Source organism: Uranotaenia lowii, chromosome 2 (genome assembly GCF_029784155.1).
Source record: "Uranotaenia lowii strain MFRU-FL chromosome 2, ASM2978415v1, whole genome shotgun sequence".
Taxonomy (NCBI): domain Eukaryota; kingdom Metazoa; phylum Arthropoda; class Insecta; order Diptera; family Culicidae; genus Uranotaenia; species Uranotaenia lowii.
The window spans coordinates 388,783,422-388,806,723 of NC_073692.1; the positions used below are offsets into that span (position 1 = coordinate 388,783,422).

The following is a 23,302-nucleotide window of genomic DNA, read 5'->3' on the forward strand; positions in this document are numbered from 1 at the left end:
TTTTCCTAGATTTTTATCACAATCCTTAAATCTCGGTAAGATCAAGTCAGCATGCAGGTTGAAAAAGTGGAGTTCGAACAATATTTTGGTAGCCAGATAACGTCTGATGATGGTACCAAGTAAAACGCCGACGTTCCGGAAAGAAAGACCAAATGGGCATTTTCGGGTCTCTAAAACATCTGGCGATCACGTCAGCTCCGTGCTGATGAAGGAGTGTGAATTTTGGTGCGAATTTTAACTTGAGGAATATCATTCGTGCTTGGCGGCATAGCAACTGTTGCTAGATCTCAAGCGTTGGAGCATCATTGCCGGTGTCATCACGCGTAATAGGATTCGAATTTCTGAACCTTAAGAGGACATGGATTTGTTGCAAAGGAATGTGAACGAGATTTGCAGAGATTTCAGATAGACATCGGAGAAGAGGTAGGATGAAAATCTTTACGAACATCAAGTGCTGTGTAAAGGTGCATTTACAGTTCTTTCGAACGTGAAAATGAAAAAACTTATATTCTTCAAAAACTCGACTATGCTGCATTTCATGGCTGCGAAACTAGGTGGAATAGATGCGGAATGGTTGAACGATTATTTTTGAACTGATTTGCTTGTTCAAAACCCTTTAACATTAATTTTATTTCAATTCCCCCGATTTTCACTGCGGAATATTTTTTCCGCGTTCACTGACATTCCGCTCGAAGTGTAAACGCACTGAGCGAACGTGAAAACGGAAAACGAACAAGAGTGGTGAATATAAATTCCGCGTTCATTTTCACGTCCGAATGGCAATGTGCATTCTGAAAAAAATTTCACTGATGACGGAAAAATTTTTGCTTCATAAAAATTAGTTTTTTAATTTGTAAGCAGATTTGAAGGCAATTAAAGGCTTAAAATACTACGAGTTTGAAATGAAACGCATACGATTTTTTTTTAAACTTTAAAAACCGCATCATTTAATTGTACCTGTTGGAAGAGTTTCTCGACGAATAAATGTACCTGTTGGAAGAGCTTCTCAACGAATAAATGTAAATGAAGATCATCGAATGGCCAGATTCCATTGAAATAAAAAAAAAATAGATTCCGCTTTGTTCAAATGTGTGCTTCAGAAAAGGTATGGAAATAATTATAAAAAATTATGAAATCATTCAAAAATAATGTGTTTTAAGGAGAACTGAAAAGCAGAAAAATTAACAAACAAAAGAGTACTGATGCATTTTAATTAAATAAAAACCTTTTCAATTGTTTCACTAATTAAAAGTAATTTAGAAATATTTGTTTGTCAATTTTTAACAAGAACAAAAAATGGCTATTTTGTAGAAGTTATATTCATAACGTCCTTTCCATAAATTTTTCAAAAGAAACAAATCGCTAAAGCTCGTTACTCCTTGATCGATAAATACTTTTTGGGAGTACTTTAAATTCATTAAATTAAATTTAAATTCATTGTATTCAAAGATAAGAACTTTGGGATTATTTTATTAAATCAATCGTTTTCAAAGCTGAATATGTTTTGAAGAAGAACAATATGTTTTTTTGAGAAATTTGAATTTAAATTTGAGCATTGGTTCGACAAGTATCGATCAAAACATTGGTTGAATGATCTGTCATTTACCGATCGAAACCAATTTCTACCTGCAGTTGAACAAACCTCTTACGAATTTTGAAGATTTGACCGATTTGACATTTCACTGCGGAATATTTTTTCACTGTGGTGAGTTCACGTTCACGTTCGAGTTCGAGTTCACAAGAACTGTAAACCGGGCTTAACAGTTATTTTCGTTGATGTATTCAGGATTATTTTGATCATAAGTTAATCAAAAGCTGGAAATCTTCTGCAAAATTGCTCTCAGTGCACATACTTAATGCCCCTCGTACGTCATGCACGAAAAAATCAGAAGGCGATTTCGATCGGTGTAGGAGATAGAAGAAAAAAGAAAAAAACGACAAGTCATCGTGGAGCCTAAAAACGAAAAAAGTCGTGCGCGCGTGACCTGTTGTGGCCTTTTTTAAGGCGAAAATTCGGATCGTCGATACACTGCCGAACGGAAGTGACTTCTGCTGGTAGGCGAGCAGCGATTGGATCGGAGCTGCCGAAGGGTGTTGTCATCCGCAAAAACACCGCGCAGCTTTTAGCCCCTGCCGCTTGTATCATAGGCGGAGTTATTGCTTCCTGGGAACAGCATCTGAAGTACCAGCACCTCGCTCAAACCGACACCACACCATCCGACTGTCCGCGTGGTCCGACTAAGAAAACATCCGGCTCAATTCGAACATCCACACTCCTCATTCCCGGAACCCAGAGCTTCAGCAGGAACCGGTTATTTCGGAGAATTGAGCGGATTCCCTCGTTCGACAGACTGGTCGCAGAGCAGCTACTCATTTAGTCTAAAAGCAGACTACTTACAGCATGCCACGTATTTTCGGAAGCAACTGGTGAGTCTAACCTCAAAAGGTGGAATTCCAGCTAGAGCTAAGGCTATCTCTCTTCTATCCCTAGATCTTGCGCACAACTTAGCGGTCGAATCGGAAAACTGGGAAGAAGCAACGCAACACAACCAAGCCCCGATAGAGGGTAAGAAAATCGAGAGCCATTAAAAAGGAAGTAAATTCTAACAGATGCATCCGCAGGGCTTTGTTGTGGCTCTGTCTTTTTGTTCACCTTCCCCAGCAGCTTCGGTCAGTGATGTCGGTATCAGACGTCGCTTCCTGCGAGACAAAACAGCTTGGTCCTGGTGTGAGAACGCTCCACCAAGTTCAACAAGTCCGGTTTCCGGTGACTTGGCTGGCCATCCCTGGCCGTTCGTCAGCATCATCCAGCAGCGTTCGGAAGGGCGGTACCCAAACGTTTGCTTGGCCCTCTCAGGCCATTAAGCAGAAGCTTCCACATCCGGAACGGAGTGCCGGTTCGAGCTACGGAGTGCGGTAAATCACAGCATCATCCAGCAGCGTTCGGAAGGGCGGTACCCAACGTTTACTCGGCCCTCTTAGGCCATTACACAAAAGGTTCTGCAGCAGTCGGGACCGGAGAGCTGGTTCGAACCAAGGATCGCAGGAGAGCACAGTATTCATCCAGCAGCGTTCGGAAGGGCGGTACCCAACGCTTGCTTGGCCATCCCAGGCCGTTGAGCAACTGATTCTACAGCAGATGGGACCGGAGAGCCGGTTTGAAGCACGGATTTCGGGCAAGCTGTCATCACGAACACCGTTGAAAGGGTGTCATTCATCAACTAGGAACGTGGGAGGAGCTGAACCATAGAAAGCCTGCACCAAGAAAGAACCCAGCTGATCCGGAACTCCGGGATTCACCTCTCATGTCTCCAGTCAAGAACTCCGGGCGGTGCATGTGCTGACGTCATACGATGACAAAGAGTTAGTAGCAAACGATCACACTGAATACACATAAATGATGAAAATTAGTTTGTTGTGGCCCCATATTTTGTTTGAGAATCTTCTGGTCCCCTTCTAAGCATAGATTCTTCTCAAGTATATGAAGAATAAGAAATTAGCCGACAGCTGGCTCTGAATCGAAAACAGTGATGGATTTTAATTTCGATAACCTTGAGTAAGTAAACTTTTTCGGCTTTTCTTTTTATTCATCTCTGTAAACGTTATTTAAAAAAAAAACAGACTCCCCAGGAAAGCAAAAATTTTGAAAATTAACTCAAAATTCAAATCAGTTTGGCTCTTATTCAATGAAATATATTATAGTTCATTCATCTCAATTTCGTTCACTTGTGCTTAAATAGATAAATGCTTAAATAATAATAATAATAATAATATTAATAATAATAAAATATATAATATATTTTTTTGATTCTTTGCATCTCGATTGCTCTACGAAATGTAGAGGAGGGTGATTCATTAGTTTTTTGTTCCTTATTTTTCATTTTCCTAATTGAATGGTTTTCAAATGCGCAGGCATGCAAATTTCGAATTTCGTTACATTTTAAACCATTGATTTGTCTGGCCTACTTAAATCTAGACGGCGCAACGCGCCTTTTTTTTGTAGATAAAAAGACATTGAAGAAATAAGAAACTAGATTGAAGGAAAATTCAAACTCTAAGGTATGCACTAACTAGTCATCTGATAAAAAAATCTACACTTTGTGCAAAGTTTCCGTTAAAAACCAGTTATTGTTTAGCAACACATAAAGCAGAACTAAAAGGAAGATGAAAAAAAAAACAATTGAAAACTAAACAAAACATCAGAAGCACAAAATTCGGTTATTCATTCACCATGGCATTTATCGGTATGTCTCTTTACATAGATTTATTCGATTCCAAAACAATACGTTATCTCGAAAACAAATTTCTAAACATAAAAACAGAAAACTACTGACTTTTGATCTGCCCAAACAAAAACACCCAAAAATAGTATACAACTGAAATCCCTCGCACGTAGCAATGAAACATCGGTTCGGTTTTTTTTTTGTTTTTGGGACTTTTTTTTACGAATTTTTGCTTTATTACATTACTTTTTCTTTAAATTTAATTCCTATTGTGTTGCTGTTAGTTGTTGATTTTCTGCCTGTCTGGTTCACGGTTTTTTACATTCATCAAATCCGAAAATGGCTGACGCAGCGCATTGATTATTGGCCGCCATGCGCCGCTCAAAATCGCTCGCACATCATCATTCACACTTATTCACTTCATTTTTTTTGTTATATGCAGATTTACAAAATAACGAACATCATCATAGTTTGGACTTTTTTGTTCATAAATATTTCGTCAGTGTAATGCTGATTTTCTCGTTTTTTTGTTGCCTGGCTTGATTCGCTTAATGGTACAAATTTTGCAGACGAATTTGTTTTGTGATTATTAAAATACACATAATTTTATTTCTTGTGTCTGTCTGTATGTGGATTTGCCTTTTTTGTATATTTTTTTTCCTTAAAAAGTAATACAATAGTTTAGTACTGTTCCATATCGCTTTTAGTTAGGTTTTAACTTCGTTTTCACTAGCGCTTACCGTATATATCAAGGGGATATGTCCCTTAATGTTTGTGGTTCTCGTACTTTTGATTTTTTTTTTTCTTCTAAGTTTGACGGTATATAAAAATATATACTTTTAATTCAATAGCTTTTTGTTCTAGTCAATTCGCGCACTTGTCTATGCCTCTTCTATTGTATCTGATTTCACCGATTTGTGTGTATGTGGATTTTCTAAGTTTGATCCTCAATGTGCAAGCTCTCGCAGCTCCCAGGGTAGCAAATGTTACCATTAGCGTTTTTTTATCCCAATCATACCAAACACATGAATATTCTTTCTCACAAGTTCTGATGATAAATCATCACACTTTCATTCTTTGAGTTGCTCTTTTCTGCAACTAGTATTTTGCCAAACGAATATTAACATAACTCGTTCTGTAATCAAGCTGACTCTAGCGTTGTTATAGGCAAATTGGAACGAAATTGATCCAAAATCCGGAAATCTATCGACTCTATCAAGCATCGAGTTTCGATTTTCCCACAACAGCATAGCAAAAACCGATATCAAATCCAAAGTAGGGCTAAATTTAAAACTTGTGTCTTCATATTCGAATACCAATTTGGCATTTACAACACGCACATTGCAGAGCTTTCTATTCAATATAGCAAAGGGAGCTTGTAAATGCAACGACTTCTGGTAGGTTTTTATCCAATTCCCGTTCAGATTTAAAACACACACATGCTTTTACTTATTGCCAATATGTAGATTTGTACAGCAGTGATTAAAAAAAAAGATGCACAGAAACAAGAAAGTAAAAAACAAACATTACACTTTTTGATTGGTTACAGCTTTTGATTTTCCGTTGGCTTGAGGGAAAACTGTTAATTTTTCCTAAGAATCATTACTCATAAGTAGAACTGTTTCCTATAGACGGGTGATGTAGAGCAAAGACCGAAAAAATTCACAGTTTGAAGACGAACTAAACAGTATTTTCCCTAAATCGAACTACACCTGCGTGCGACTTCTACTCACAGCATATCGGTTAGTTTTCGAAAATCTACAAAAGTTGATCGTGATAAAGTGTGAGAGGTAGCCTTTTTTTATAGAATCAAATAGTTCTGTTTGTTTGTTTCCGCGCGGATCTCAATTCCGTTGGTCGGTTGATTTAGTTAGTGCTGCTCGCCTTAGTTGGTGTCATTGTTGATTAATTTTGCTAGCTATCGATAGAAAAAGTTTAACCGGACAAAAAAAATTGGGTGTTGTTATCGCTTTTCCTCCTGCAAATTGTTCTTCCCTTTAAAGAGCTTGAGGATTATAGCATGCATGCGTTCGTGGATTTTGAACTAGCTAACGAATCACGAACAGAACTTGAATCTAAAATGTTTCTAAAAAGGACAATGATATGCTTTCGCTTTTGCGTTTTGGCGCCTTTGGCATGATTATGAATATCGGTGGAGTTATTTTCCCAACTAGTGGTAACACAATGAAACAAATTAAAGTTGCAACTTGATTCAGTAAAAAATGTATGAAAGATTAAAGGGCATGCACAAAAGATATCAATAATTCTTCGAGGGAAATCACTTGAAAAGGAGATGTTCGTAAAGTGACTATGAATCAGCAAAAGAATACAAAAATTTAAAGCTGAATCCAGCTTTCTGTTAAACTCTATGGCTCCACTGATATGTCCAATGATATTTAGACTGTTATCACTATTTCAGTTTCAGATAAATTCTATTCAACAAATATGTATCGTATAGAATCGTATAGAATAGATATACCGACTGATGCTAACATTTTATTCGTTGACTTATTTTTTGCAACACAGTAAAATCATCAAGAACGATATATGATTATGATTATGATTCATCGTGTCTGTGTTTTTGGATACATTTTTACCGTTACATTTTTTTTTTTATTCACGAAGCTTGCATGCATGCATTTATCGGACCAGCTCTGACTAATCCTTTACCGTTTACAAAACTTAAAACGATAACACACCCAATCTTTTTTGTTGAGTTATTGATAATTTTGATTTTTTTGATTCACCCTAGAGACAGGCAGTGTGTGTGCATTTCTTGTTGCGGGAACAGTTGTTGTGAAAGTTTTGTGGGAATAAATAGAGCATATAGATTGTGGACGACCATTTCGTAGTAGGTAGGGATATCTAGATAACCGATAAAAGGGATATTCTTTTGTTGTTGAGGGTTTTTGAATATAAGATACTGCGTTTATATTAGTAGTATAAAATAGAAGCGTAGTTCGGTCGGTACATGCACATAAATTTCATACTTTTACATACTTTTATATGAAAAACAGAACAAAACTTGATTCTTCCACGCGATTTTGCTCGTGCGCGCGCGCTCACAATTTACTAGAAACTTTTGCTCACCTAGCTTGATTTCATTCACAAAACAAAAAAGGAAATGTCTAGTTATATACAGCTATCTGTGTGGTATATATATTAAATTATTATTTTTCCCGATTTATATCTTTTTCTCAACCCGGCAGCACACAATTCCCTAAAATGATGTCGGATAACATCATCCATCGAACAATCAAAGGAAAGGTATTTCCGGTCGCTTGAATTTGTTCTAGGTATATAAATGTTGCGTCACAAACGCACGATTGTAGCGTTAAAAAGTTAATCCCCTACTAAAGCAACTTTCCGCGCAGCATCGCGTCGCCTCGCACGATTAGTACAAATTGTTTTATAATGTTTTTTAATTTGTTACGAGCCTAGCGTTTAAATTAGATATCCGTTATTTTAAAACATTTGTTAAAAAATAATTATAAAATTAATCAACTGATAAAAACTGCTCCTCGCCGTCGATTCCACACACGCTTGTTGCCTTCCTTCACTTTTTTCTTTTAAATTAATCATACGATGTTGATGAACATTTGCTGCCAATGTTACGTGTTGCTGGCGTCGCTGCTGGTGGAGTTGCTGGACTGTTGCAGGCTGTTCTGTGATTGTTGTTGCTGCAGCTGCTGTTGCTGCTGGTGGTGCTGTTGCTGGGCCTGCTGCACTATCGAATGCAGCTGCGACTGTGAGCTTGAATTGCATAATACACTATATACAGAGTCTACCTTGCTGAGCTTCTCGAACAGCGGTATCAGGTCCAGCAGTTCCGAGTCGCTCACGTCGTCGAACCACGACTTTACTGGCACCTGGAATCGAAACGGAAATAAAACGGTCGAATTAGAAGTGGGTTTCAAGAGTTTACAAATTATATTTTAGTCAAATTTTCGAAGGTGATGAAAAGTATAATGTTTCAAGAAAGAACATAAGCCGTTAATATTATCAACTAGCTGACCCCATATAAACTCCGTTTTACTAATATGGGGCCGTTCAAATATTACGTAAGGTACACCGGGGTAAGTGTGGACGGGTTTTCGTATAGTTCAACTTTAAAAAATCATTAAAAAATCAGCAGTGGAGCAATTTTGATAAATTGACGTTCAATGTGATGCAGAACATGTTGTTTACGAAAGCTGAAGACATGAGCTCGATAGAAGCAAAGCGAAAAAAGTTATCACGTATATCGTTATGGACTGCTGGTGTCTTCACTTACCCCGCTTTATGGGGTAAGTGTGGACGGTAGAATTTCCCTCTGATTTCTCAGGAAATTTTCAAAAAATTTCTGTTTTCTTGGTTGAATACGTTACTTTATTGCTCGAACCGTCCAAAATTTTGAAAAAAGTTCATGATATCATAATTATTGTGTGTAATTTATGTTACAACACACGAGATCCGATTTTATCAAAAACACAGAACAAACAAGTACTTCACCCAAATTTTCATGATCCGAATGCTAAATATAGCTAAATAATACAACTCATGAAGGATGAAGGACAGAAAATTGAAAAAATGTGTAAACATCAAGTCTTTTTAAAGCCGTCCACACTTACCCCAGGTAGGGGTTGGAGACAAAATTTTAGTTTTTTTGTAAATAAACTCTTTTTTCTTAATTTTTAACCGCCGTTTCTTTTCTTAACTGGTTGTTTGGAATGTAAGGATTGTTTCAATGTAGAGTTTTTCATTGAGAGCCAGCTAGTTTAGGAGAAATTTGCAATTGAAAAAGATGCACATCAACTCGACATCGTAGTTGAAAATAGAAAATTCCGAAAAAGTCGCTGTAAACATCCGTTATTGTCTGAATCGTATCTTTTTCCCAGTTATTGAATAGATTAAAAGTAAATTGAACATTCTGCATCAAAAGTTTGAAAAAATAGTGCACAGTATTGTTTTTATAGCCATCGTCCACACTTACCCCGCGTCCACACTTACCCCGGTGTACCTTAACACAATTTTCGATAATTTTCAACACACCCCCCGTAACACACTCCGATCAGATTTTCTATTCAAAATTTAAAAAGCGTAACAAGCTGTTATACCGATTTTCCGTTTTGTAAAACTCCCGTGTTTTGTCTATATCCGAAGCAATTTTGAAAAAATAAACAGTTCATTAGGACGACTCTTTCTGTCGTCTGATACGAAATTGGAAATCTGGCATCGATTTTCCTGTAAAGGGTGTCCACGATGAAATTGCCACACTATGAAATTGCTCTAACTTTTTAACCGTTGGGTTGAACTTAATGAAAATTTGGGTGGATTTAGTTCATAGTGCATTTTTTACATCCTGCAAGTTTCAAAGTCCTGTGATCAAAACTCGCGGAAATGAAGTTGAAAGAACAGCTCGTGCGTGATAAAATCTTGCGCATTCAAGAGAACGAGGATCTCTCGCATTGTTCCATCGCTAAAACGTTGAGAATCACGAATTTCACGGTGTCGCGAGTGATTAAGCGGTTCGAGGAACGATTGACCACCGATTGGAAGCCCAGAAGTGAGGGAAAAAGTATCTCGTACAACAACAAAAATCACAACCGCGTAGTTGGGGCCTTCAACCGCAACCCGATCGCCTCCGTTCGGGATGTGGCTAAGAAGCTGCACCTAAGCCGAAGTTTTGTCCAGAAAGCCAAAACTAAGGCTGGGCTTCGAACGTTCAAGGTACACCCCTTATCGCCACGAGAAGCAGAACAAGTCCGCCAAAACCCGTGCCAGGAAGTTGTACCTCAACATACTGACGAAAGTTGAATGCTGCATCATGGACGACGAAACATATGTGAAGACCGACTTCAAACAGATCTCCGGCAACCTGTTATTCACGGCCAAGGATAAGTTCAGCGTTCCGGAGCATGTCCGCACTCAGGATGTCCAAATTTTCGAAGAAACTCATGGTTTGGCAAGCAATCTACACGTGCGGGAAGCGGAGTGCACATTTCGTGACCCAGGACACGATGAACGGACAGGTTTACATGAAAGAGTGCCTACAGGGGCTGCTTCCTCTCCTGAAGGCCCACAACGTCCCAACAATTTTCTGGCTGGATTTGCCCTCATGCCACTACTCCAAGGACATGTTGAAGTGGTATGCGGACAATAAGGTCAATTTGGTGCCGAAAATATGTTCTACCCTCCCAACACTCCCAAGCTTCGCCCCGTCGAGAAGTACTGGGCGATAATAAAGCAGCACCTTCTTAAACGACCTAAGGTAGTGAAAACAGTCGAGGAACTGAAAAAAGTATGGGTTTACATGCCAAAAATGGTTGATTCACAGGTTGTGCAGAATCTTATGGCCGGACTTAAGGCCAAAGTGCGAGCATTAACGTATGGACTGTACCCATATTCTGGTATACAAGTTTTTGCCGGGGGGGGGGGGGGGGGGTTTGGTTAGGGGGTCCACCGAAAGCGAAAAGTTCTATTACATCATTCTCAGAAGTTACAGTCAAAGTACAAAAATTTTTATCTCGCTATCGCTAGACCCTTCTTCAAAAATTTTGATACCAGAATAAATGCTCCATGTAAAACTGAGTAGTGTTGCTGAAGACACCAAATGTCTATCTCTTCATCCCTGAGTATTAGTAATTTCGTACAGCTAGATTGAAATGCAGCACCACAATGCACTGTGTTTCATTTTGGCAAAAAGTGTAGGATCTTCCTTTCAAAAACAAGAAAATTTTGATCGGTCATATCTTAGCCATCGTATGACATATTGCAATTCTTTTGATCTCATTCGAAAGATCGTGAGCAAAACCTACTTTGTATGTTTTTAACAAAAAGCATATGTTAAATTTATATTACCTAAGCTAAGCTTAAAGTTAGGAAATTTTCCAAAAACTGCACCTCAAATTCAATTCCCGAGTATCTCAGGGTGTGGTGGAACAAATTTTTAAATTCGAGTTGCATTCGAATCCTTTTTTTCATACTTATAAAATCATAAATTTTTTTTTTTTCAATCCAGCCATTGACTACTAAGACGTTGCCGGCGTCGTTATTGACTTTCAACGAGAGAACATCAATTTTGTGCATAGGGAATGAGCTGCTAATCCTGAGCATCATTTATTTGACCTCTGAACAAAATTGATGGCCTCGGTCAATCACGGAGTAGCTACACCTATTGTTTTCTTCTAATCTTCTTCTATACATCTATAATTTTCAAATCTTGAATTGTTCTCACTAAGAGAACATAAAATTCACCGATAAAGCCGAAAAAATTAATTCTCATTTTTAATACTTTTTAGGACTTTTTATTGTTTTTTTTCACATTTTCGTATTCAGAGAAACTATGAAAAAACCTGAAAAATCTTCATTGTAACCGGGAAACATTTTGTAATTTAAAAGCTAAAAATCGTTAACAACTCTGATTTTTTATGAATCCTAAAATTACTGATAAACTGATATAACACTGTGGTCAGTGATCAGTGATCAGTGATCAGTGATCAGAGATCCACATTTCCATCAACCTTAGGTTCGTGTCTTAACTGCTTAGTAAGTGATTAATACACTGATTGTGATGGCGCTAGCATTCAAAAATATATAGAAATTTAATTTTTTTTTTGCTTCAATTTTTCTGCGTGCAATAGTAAAAGTTGCTATGGTGTTCAATTTGTGTTTTGTTTTCTTTCAAGTGAAAAAGGCCCCGATGGTTGTACTACACTGTAAATTTTTGCCTCGATTTCCAGCAAAAAAAATTGCTGGAAACGTTCAGCAATCCAAATTTTTGCTGGAAACCAGCAATTGGTTTTCGAATTGCTGGATTTTTCAGCATTCGGTTGTGTTCTTGTCATTTTTGCTGAAAATCAGCAATCGGTTTCCAAATTACTGGACTTTCCAGCAATTGATCTAGCTTGCTGAAAATCAGCAATCGAGTTTTCAAATTGAATTCTGTTTGTTTTCGTATGCTGATGCAAGGTAAGACTATTTTACGAATTTTGGTTAGATTAATATTATTATTTTTATTTTCCTCTATATTATAGCAACCAGACATCAAATCAAGGGTGAGTTTTTATTTAACATGTAGATATTTCATAAAAGATACTAATCAGAATTCTTTTCTCAGGTGGCGAATGATCAACAATTTGGCACAAAGCTGCCACTCTAGAGCCGGAGTTGTAAAATTTTTAGAAAAAGTTCTTGGAAATAAATACAACATTATTGAAAAATGGAAGAAAGTAATTGTTTCTTATTGCCCATCCATTATATGCACAGCCAGTATTCAATATTTAATTTTGAATAAAATATAAATTTTAAACTAAGCCGGTTGTTCTGAAAGAAATAGCTGGTTTCCAGCAATCTGGATTGCTGATTTTCCAGCAATTTGAATTGCTGGAAACCAGCATCAACGTTTGCTGTTTTTTCCAGCAATTTAAATTGCTGAAAATTTTGCTGGAAAGTAAGCGGGACAAAAACCAGCAAAATTTTGCTGGTTTCCAGCAAAAAAAAATTGCTGTGTAGATCCATTGAGCTTTCAAATTTGAGGAACAAAATTTGAAACATACCTGCATATGAAAATCAACTAATCATATTAAAAAAAAATATTCCAATCATTGGTTTATGGTAAAATTCAAAAAAGAATTTCATAATTTAATTGAAATTCAAATTAAATTTTTTTAAATTTCTTTTAGTAAACGTATAAAACTCATAAATTTGAAGATTGTCGAAGCGATAATGTACTTAATCTTATTGAGGAAAAAGATTCGCAGTTCTTTAGAAAAGGATCTTCTGGTGGTCGATTTAAAGTAGGCAATTTATAAGAGAATATACTGTTTCGATCATCTGAATTCTCTTCAATTTTCCCCATTGGATAAAATTTTCAAAAGTTCAAAACACTCTTCAATAAGAATAGAATTGATCCGATACATTGATACTAAAATTTGAAACTAACAGAGATACATATCTCTTCATAAAAAATATTCACGAATTACTAATTGAAAACTAAATGATTTACGAAAAAAGTCGAAATTTAGTTATTGGTATTATTACATGATCGGAAAACGAAGCTTAGGGAATGATGTGCTAGTTGGCGCCAGGAGCTCTGGGCGATCAATAATTTTCTCCTACGCAGGGGGAGTTATATCAGCTTATCAGTGCTAAAATCCCACACACCTTTTAGAGGCCTAAAAAGTCAATTTGACCAAAAAAATGTTACAAAGTGATTTAAAAAAAGTTGTTTAAGCATCGAAGCATTAAAGTAGGTAATTAATTTATTTAAAAAAAAAAATGTGAATACAGTTTTATTGTGAAAATCTAGAGTTGATATACTCCAAATCTAAGGGCAAGTAGAATTTGAGTGCTAAAATAATATGAAGTAATAGAAAAGCAGATTGACAAAATGTCCAAAACAGGTATTCGTCCAAAATTCTGTGTTTCGTATTTTGAGATTCAAATTCCGGAAAAAATTACGTCAACTTTCCAATCCAACATTCTCAAGTTTCTCCATTTTGACGGAAATAACCTTGACGGTATAAACCAAAAGTGTTGTTTTAAGATCTTTGAAAATACATAAAAAAAATATTTTCCAACTGCGACCCATAGATGGGTCTTGACATTCAGTCGGTGAAATTTTTTTTGTAGAGAATTGAATCCAACTGTGTGAGTTGAAATTTCAGGGAATAGATAAGATGAAAATTGATGTTGAAAAAGGCGGGAGACAAGGCGATTTTTTTTCGCATGTTTTTCAATATCAGTTTTCATCTTATCTATTCCCTGAAATTTCAACTTACACAGTTGGATTCAATTCTCTACATTAAAAAAATATTCATATGTGCGGCTATAGCTTCTAACTTCGTTTGGTAACTGATCGAGTCTTTTTCTAAAGCAGTTTTTTTTTCATTCGTTCGACAATGATGTTTACGTTACAAGAACTAAAAATTTTTAAATCTTGTACAGATAGATCAAGAAACAAGAAAGTTAAAGCGATTTTATTCAGGAGTATCAATTTGACACTCAACTTGACTAGTAAAAAAGATCTGAGACAGATCAAGGTTAAAGGTTTGTGGTATATGAGTCAAATTTATGGTTGATTCTAAAAACATCATTAGGAAATTTAAAATTGAAAAAAAAACTTGGAATCATCTTAAGTCGAAAAAAATGTCTTATAATCAGTCTGTCCCAAACTCTAATTTATACCAACAGAATATTATCGTATACGAAATTTCAAGAGTCACCCTCCATTACAAACGACAAAGCCACTAATTTGCTATTCAGCTCACATAAAATCGTCTCAACTCAACCCCAAGCAGAGGATTGATGATACATACATTGGATTTCGAAAGCCTTACCACCCCCTTCGAAATTCCCTCCAAAAATGAGTAATCAGCTCTAACGGAACGGAAAACGCAGTTGCAGAATTCGGTCCCTTCTATAAATACTCGTTACGAGAGGGGAAAAAACTACTACACGAATACTACCACTACTATTTTCCTTACTACTGAGAAGGATATCAGGATAAAGAAAATCTCGGAAAAACTCGAACCCTTTTCTGGGCAGCGCAGAGGTTATACCTACCCATAGTCGTTATAAAAAAAAACGGTTTCAGATGAGTCAGACGAATCCTTGCAAGTTGATTTGTTATTCATGGCCGAGTGTATTAAGTCATAATGGTGGGTGTATGCTGTTTTTATATATTTTTTGCTATTAAAATACCTACATCCCCAGAATTTCTAAAAAATTAAAGGAGAGCATCTCATAATAGTTAAAATAAATATTTTCATATTTTAACTATTTTATCTGAGTCACTTTAATGATGATTCTTACAATATTCTTTTAAAAATATTCGATCAAGGTTGACATCGTCATTTGAGCCTAAGATTGACTTCATTAACAAACATAAAATAAATAAACAGAAAATTATAAAAATGTGAATTTTAAAGTTTTCTTAAAAAAAATGTATCATCATGTTACTTAAGCACTAGTTTTCCAGTATCGAACTAACAGATGGAAGACACTTTCTTTTTATTTAAAAAGCAAATAGCCGGACGTAATAAGGAGCAGAAGAACAGCTTCAAGAAAGAAAAATTCCGGTTTATTGTGTTCCGACAAAGCACCGTAAAATCATTCCAGAAAAAACATTCTCCCGTCGTTGTCCCGACATGCCGTTTTCGCCATCTCTGGTTATCTGTCGTTATGTTTGTTGTGGATTGCACGAAATTCTCTTAGGCTTTCTTTTCTTAACTTGACAGTCCATTTCCGGTGCTTCCACAGCCAGCCTTCTTAATCCCTCATGATGATGACGACACGATGGACGAAGGACCACCACCAAAGACCGTTCGACAGAGCACACCGGCTGGAAAATTCCCACCGAGTATTAGCAGAGAGTGAAAATTTGTCCCAAAGTCTTTATCGTTTTGGGATGCGGTCTTGGGTTTGGGGATAATCGGGAGGTTGAACCTTCACTGGTGGCGCGGGAAAGTTGTTTGTCTTTCGTTGACACACAGCTTTGCCGAGATTGGGAAGCATTTTTTGGTGGCGATTTCGGTGATTTCTGATGCTTGAGCGTGATTAAAGGACGTTCAAATTTAATTCAAGCAAAGCAGTGCTTCGATAAGAAAAGCATTTTGAAGTCGAACAGATCGGCTTTCTTCAGGTTGTTTGAAGCAGTGGATATCATACACTGAGGTTTGAATATTTGGAAGTTTTCTTCAATGTTCTATGCTTGTTTCATCAAGTTACAAATTTACAACAGTTTTGATATGAAGAAAGTAAAAATTCGTATTTAAAAAAAATGAGCATTTCCAACTGATTATAGTGATTTATAGTGATTTATAGTGATTTTCAAAATGACAGTGAAAAGGATCTCCAAGTAGAAATCAAAATTTTTATCCCGACGCCATCTTGAATCCAAGATTGCGACCTTTACTTTAACCATGCGCGGTCCTTTGGGGGGCGGAAAAAAACTGTTACAAAATACCCGCAAATGCTCGAATTTCTACAAAAAAACTTAGAAGTTTTCCTAGTTGATGTGTTTTTAAAATGTTTTAAAATTTTCCACTCCGTATGAGTGTTTGTTCAACGAAAAAGTTTATTTATTAATAAAAAGACTCAAGATTGTAAATAGTCGGTCCACTAAACTCAAGCAGCTGTAACTTGCAATTCCATGGACCAAATCACAGAAAAAAAAATTAAACTTACATTTCATGTAATCCTGTGTTTCATGTATTTGCAAGGCGATTGCGTGTAAACATACATCGCAAGTATTGTAAATCCCAATCAAATAACGAGTTTCTTTATTCTGATCATTTTATCGTGTTTTTACTATCATTCAATAAATTTTACATTATTTTTATTGTAAATATACTAGCTTTTTGAGTAAAACTTTCAAGACGTGTAATGTTCAAAATAATTAAGAGTGTTTTTTCAATCGCCAAGTTGTATCCGCCATTTTCAAGGTGAGCGCGAAAATTTTTAAAATGAGCTTGTTACGGTGTAATATATGTTCAACGCGGCTTGAAAGTGTCGAGATTTATATAAAACACGTACTCGTACATAAATCCGCGAGAAACTACCAGTGCATCTTCAATGAATGTGGATTAAACTTCAAATCACTGGCCTCATATCGTAAACACTTAAAATGGCGGCATTTCGATATTTCTGGATCCGTCTTTCGCTGCTCAGTGTTAGGGTGTGAATTTGAGGTTTCAAAATTCACAAAAATGGTGAAACACAATAAGGAGCACTTGGAGGCAGGAGAAGCTGTGTTTTGTCCATTAAACTGTCAACGAAAAAAGCCCTTCCGAACGATTAACAGCTTGAGGATACACAACAGCTACTTCCACAGGACAACCCGAATGAGGAAAATTGAAAATACCGGAAACAACGAGGAGTACCCGATTTCAGAGAGTGGAATCGATCCATGCCACGGAAGTTCCGCAACTCTGAACAGATCCGAAGAAATTTTAGACCACGATAGTGAAATGATAAATGTAGAAGATTCGATCAAAAGGATATTCGGACGCCTCTTCTTAAAGCTACTTTCGCAAAAAAACGTTACGGAAGTAGCAATACAGGAAATCGTAGAGGGTTTAGGGGAAGCTGCCCGTGCTCAAAAAAAAAATTGCCGTTAAGTGTGATAATCCAGAATGTGTCGACAGCGTTTTCAACAAAATGTTTGGAGATAAGGGAATTTTTCGATCAGCATATATGAGAAAAAAATATTTCCGAGAGAATTTTTCGTATGTCAGTCCGGAAATAATTTCACTTCAGAAAAATTTGAACCACACGGACAGTTTTTACTCATACGTTCCAATTCTTGAAACTTTGAAAGTAATGTTACAAGATAATAGCTTTTATAACGCATGTTTTGGTAGCAAAAATTCAATTCCTGGTTATTTGTCGGATTTTACTGACGGACTGAAATTTAAGCAAAGTGAGTTTTTTTCGTTGAAAACGCTCAACCTGTTTATATACCAGGATGCAGTTGAGACAGTGAATCCATTAGGTAACGCTACGTACCGTCATAAAATAGTAGCCGTTTATATGGTGGTGGGAAACATTCATCCACATCTGAGATGCCTTACTGAAAATGTTCACTTAGTTTTGTTGTGCAAGAACAATGATTTTGTATTCTTCGGCCCCAACACTATTTTTAGAAGGCTTATCGAAGACATAAAACAATTGGAAAACGAGGGAATTATTATTAACCGAAATGGGAAAGATGAACGAATAATGGGATCGATTTTCACAACTATGGGGGACAACCTAGGAGCACACCAAATTGCTGGTCTTTCAGAAAATTTTTCTAGGAGTCAATATTTTTGTAGATATTGCTATGCGACTCTTGATGATTTCAAAAAAGACTATATGATCACAAAACCTCTGAGAACACCTGAATCCAATGCTTTGGATTTGACTGCAATGCAAAAAGATTCATCAAAAACACCACATCGAGGAGTAAAATTTAATTCAGTGTTCAACGAGTTGAAATATTTTTCAATTTTTCACAATGGAGCAGCTCCATGCGTAGCTCACGATCTATTCGAAGGTTGGGTGAATTACGATCTTTTTGAAATCTTTAAAAAAAAATGGTCCAAGAGAAAACGGCTTCATCATCATTTCTAGTAGGAAGAATCAACTTCCTTTGTAGAAAACTCAAAATGAACACTAAAATTTCACTCGATTTCACCAGAAAAACAAGATCAATCAAAGCAAAAGCATGTGATATTTGGCACGTGGTACAAGTGATACCATTTATTATGCTTCCAAAAAATATAGATTTTGAAAAGGACACCATACAACTATTTATGCTTCTGAAGAATATTGTGGATTTGATCACGGCTCCCGTTATAGCCACCGAACAAGTATATCTTCTCAAAGGAATTCTGCAAGACTACTTCGAACTAAGAGAAACTGTTTTAAACATCCCACTACGCCCCAAACACCATTTTACTTCCCATTATCCGAGGCTAATTTTTTCACTGCGCCCTCTTACCAGATTCTGCACTTTGTTCTGCGAACGAACACTGTTATTTCAAAAGAGCGATTCGAGCGACACTAAATTACAAAAACGTTTTAAAATTTGCATCTGAGAAACACCAGTTTTATCAAGGCCTTTTAAATACCCGTAACCAAAGATATGGAAGCAATATCCTGTTGAACAAATACACCGAGAATATCAAGGATTTGTCCTACGAAGATCAAAATTTTATTCAAAATTCCGGATATAACAATGACTTGAATGTATTTGCTAAAGATGTTGAGTACAATGGAACAACATTTGTTGAGTTACTTAGAGTGTTGACTTTGATTTGCTGACCGTTTATCTACCGAACAATTGAGTTAGCTAATGAAATGTAGGGACATGAGCGTTACATGAGCAAATGGTACACACAAAATTTCTGAGCCTCCACTTAGCAAAAACAGTCGATTACTTTCGATTAGCAATTGGACTCGTTTTACTAACACGATAGCAAAATGTGAATTTTGCTTGATTTTTAGTAAAAACTAAATTTGTCGGCCGCCTTCTTTTTTTGGCAGCAGTCGTATTTGCGCCACAAATAAAAAAGTTAGTGCAGTTAGGAACTCGATGCCGGCGGTAACTTTGGTGATCAAGTGGACAACGAAACAGTGACCGAATCGACACCGGAAGTATACAGGTAAGAATCAATCTGAAAGCATACAGATTTTCTGGTTGTAATGTACCATCAAGTCACCATTCACCGCCCAGACACCATTTACCGCCCAAAATCACACTTTTGTTTGTATTTTGAAAAAAACTGGGATGTTTTCTTCAAAAATAAGACCTGTGTTCTGTGTCGACATCATTGTTCGACCATTTCACTGAAAAAACATCACTTAATTATGCTAACTATAGCCAGGAATAAAATGTTTGGTTTTTGGTTTCCGGTCAATTTATTGATTTCGACGCCTGTTAGCGAACTAAGCATAACTGTGCTCCTAGGGAAAAAAGGGGTTTTGTTTACTAAATAGTACCTATTTGTCCTACAATCGACTTGAAACGGTAGTTTGATTTTTGTAGAATAGATTTGCATCGGAAAATTTTCGATTTTTTCAATAGTTGTTGTTTTTTGAAGCGTTTAGTGATGGGCGGTAATTGGTGTATAAAAAAAAGTGTGGGTTCCTAATGACCGGTCACGCACAATTTCTTTGTTCTTAACGCAAGTATTGTGTCAAATGTGTGAATTGTAAGAAGCATTTAGTTGGATTATGTTAGAAAATGATGTTTTATCGCTGAAAGCAACCGGTTACTTGAGGCTGTTTGCCGGGAATCGTCATTTTGTCAGTCAACGCACTTTGTTAAAATTTGTTCAAAATTTGCGGGAAAAATTTCACAAAATGTATTCTTTCAAGATCCAAAATATGGTTTTGACAGCTCGCTATATGGGAAATACTAAAAAGAACAGTTTCCGTGATGTTAGATAGTTTTTTCCTTAAGAAAACATTATCGATTCCCGAAAAAGTTGAGTGGGCGGTAATAGGACCAGTGGAACACCCCAAAGTTTAGTTAATTATTTTGAAAAGCGTACATTTTTCGCATTCCACTAAATTTTTTAATGAAACTAGAGCAGTTTTGAGATGTATTGCAAAAGAAAGCGAATAAAAATCTGCCGTCGTTTTTTTATTAGGGGAGAGGAAGGCTATATGCGCATATTAAGGAAAGCACTCATTTTCTCCTATACTCCAAAAGATAGGAGTCTGAAAACTATATGCACATGAGCGGACATCTGTTTTATATACGTTAGTGAAATTTTTCTATAAAAATCTCTTACAGTTTTTGTGGAAATAATTTTATAATAAAAGAAGTCAAAATAGCCGATTTCCGAAACTGGTGGGCTAAATGCGCATATTTATGTTTTTAGCTATATTTCATTACCACTTGCAATATTTTGATATTATTTAATTGAAAATGGTAGAAACGGATGTTAAGCATACGTCAAGGCCGAAATTTTGGTTAAAATTTTTTACATCACTAGTTCTTTTGCATGAAACATAGTTAAGTATGCCATATGGCCATATTTCAGGGTAATATTTTTTCCATATTGTATTTTTATCGGATCAGTAGGAAGTTCTTCTTTTTTCGCTGTAATATCGTGATTTGAGCGTAGATTTCATGTTTAAATGATAGAAAGTAAAAAATTTATAAGACTAATCTATTTTTCTTGATATAGGCATTTAACCTGCCTTGATATGGGCATTCAGAACCTGTCTCTTATTCCAATATCTAATCATTTACAACTTTGCCAAAAGCTTCGATTTGTTGAATTTTCGATTTCCAGATGAATAAGAAAGAAAAACCACTAACATTTTTGTTCACAGAATCTGTATGCACAATAATTTAAGTTCAATATATTATAACAAAACTGACAAAAATCTTGTTTGAATTTTTAAATTTTTTCGACTTTATATAATAATTTAATTTTTTTATGCCATGTGTTAAAAGCGTATTACCCTCAAACTGCACTAATTAGATATGATGAATCTCCAGCCATATCGTCAATCGGCTGTATGCGCATATTACCCAATATGCGCATATAGGAAAACTTCCCCCTATACATGTTTGAAGTTGAAAAACCGCTTAACTGGGCGGTAGATGGTGACATGATGGTATTGAATTTTCTGTTTTTTTTTCGACCAGGTTGCTGCTGCAAGTGAAGGTACATCATCACAGCCAGCGAATGTACGGGGAGGTTTCCAAGTCCTGGCAAAATGGAACCTCGGTGGCTCCACATTTACAGTAACAAATAGTGTTTTCAATGATTTTGAAATTCAGAAAAAATAAAAATGAAAGTGAAAAATTCGTTTGTTTAATTTTAAATCTGATAAATACCTTCCTTGTGTTTCCAGAGAAAAATTATAAATTTTGTAGGTCTTTTCCGCCGGTTTTGCTAGAATTTTAGTAAAAAATTCCGGCGACTAACTTTTTTTTTGTCGTTTGCTAAAAATTTAGTTAAAAAATATTGCTAAATTGATTGCTAAGTTTCTAGCTGGTCAAATTTGAGCAAAATTTTGCTAAATTCCGGCTTCGAAAATTTTGTGTGTAATAAATTTTGTTTTGCTGCAAATTCTGAGCTTTTAAACTTTTCATTTTGTTTTGAATTTTAATGGAATGACAAATTTGAAAAAGTCTGAAAAAAGTCAAAAGTCTAAGACAGAAATAATTGAGATATTTTTTTTTAGCTGACGTCATAAATTTATTGACTTCACCATGCAATTTCTTTTTTACTAGCTCAGATAGAAGAACACAAAAAAAAATATAAACTATATACCCACGGAATCATGTGATATGGAATTTTCTTTAATTTTCAGACATTTCAACCATGTTTCATTGATTAATAGATCGTGGTCGTTCCAAGAAGTGAAAAAAAACTTTGACCTTAAAGTTTTAAATAACTTTTATAGTGAGAAATTAATATTCTCCATTGGAGTGATCAGTTTGACTTTCAGACGCTTAAGAGCCGTAGGACCTCAATTGGCAGTCTAACTTTCTAATTTTTTTTGTAATATACAAGTGTCGATGCCGCATGAAATCCATTTTTAATCAAGTTTTGGGCAACGGAAGGTTCCTCATTGGGATTATTTTTTTTTTTTGTATTTCAAAATATTTTCAATTATCAATTCAGAATCAGGACATAATATTCTACTATAAAAAAAAGTTTATACGTATTTGAAATTAAATATGTATACATGAGAATTTTAATTTCTGTATGATTTTTCTTTTGTACACAGTTGGTTTATTGCGAATGTTTATAACTTCACAAAGCCATATCAGATATATCTAAAGCAAAACCAATTCCAATTGCACTTCCAAAATATAAAACAGAGCTATTTTCACTTGCGTTTACAAGGAATTCATGATTAGATTACAAAATAAGAATTGAGGTTCTAATTCACAGTAAAGATTCTCTTGCACGAGTTTATTTCGAATTTTACTTCAAATCAATAACCTATATTATGAAATGAAAAAAAAAATTCTTAGACTCGATTTAATTTGATTCTGTTTGAAATCTATCACATCATACATTTATATTATGGATGACCGTGAAAAAAAAGCAATTACTACCAGATAGAAATCGAATAATATTTATAACTAGCTGATTTTACCCGGCCTTGCTCGGGTTCACATAAAATATAAATCAAAATGAATCGTTTGCATTTTCAAGATTTTGGAAGCTTTATATTCATCGGAATAAAAAAATTTGTTAGTCTTTCGAAAGTTTTATTGAGATAATAATCGTTTTCACTGCGTTTTTCCGTTTAATTTCTGCTTATAATTTTTTTCTTCAAATGATAAAATTTTTTATTATTTTTTCTATCCCCCATCTAATTAAAATCTGGTTCCCTGTACTATGGTATATTAAAGTTTTGTTTACTTATAATATTTCTAAATAGACTTCCGAATCTAGTTGAACTATATTAAAAACTCACTTTTCATGTTTTCAATTGTATGTTTGCTTTTTCCGCTTTTTTTTTAAATTCCAGTATAAGTTTCTTGGAGTTATCGAAAACAAATCATCTTAACCGAAGTTACCATTATAATGTTATGAAAAAGGTTTTGTTTGAGTTTTATTTCGATCTTTCTATTCTTG

The 23,302-nt window shown here is 35.6% G+C and overlaps 1 protein-coding gene across 6 annotated transcripts in view; it reads right to left on the minus strand.

Moving 5' to 3' along the window:
• Nucleotides 1-3,671: 3,671 nt before the first annotated feature.
• LOC129748946 (phosphatase Herzog) overlaps nucleotides 3,672-23,302 on the minus strand; it is a 192,873-nt gene continuing 173,242 nt past the window's right edge. For all 6 annotated transcript variants that reach the window (XM_055743760.1, XM_055743761.1, XM_055743758.1 and 3 more), the window contains exon 6: nucleotides 3,672-8,092. In XM_055743760.1, coding sequence (XP_055599735.1) covers nucleotides 7,835-8,092 — 258 coding nt within the window. In that variant the 3' untranslated portion in view covers nucleotides 3,672-7,834. The remainder of the gene's footprint in view (nucleotides 8,093-23,302) is intronic.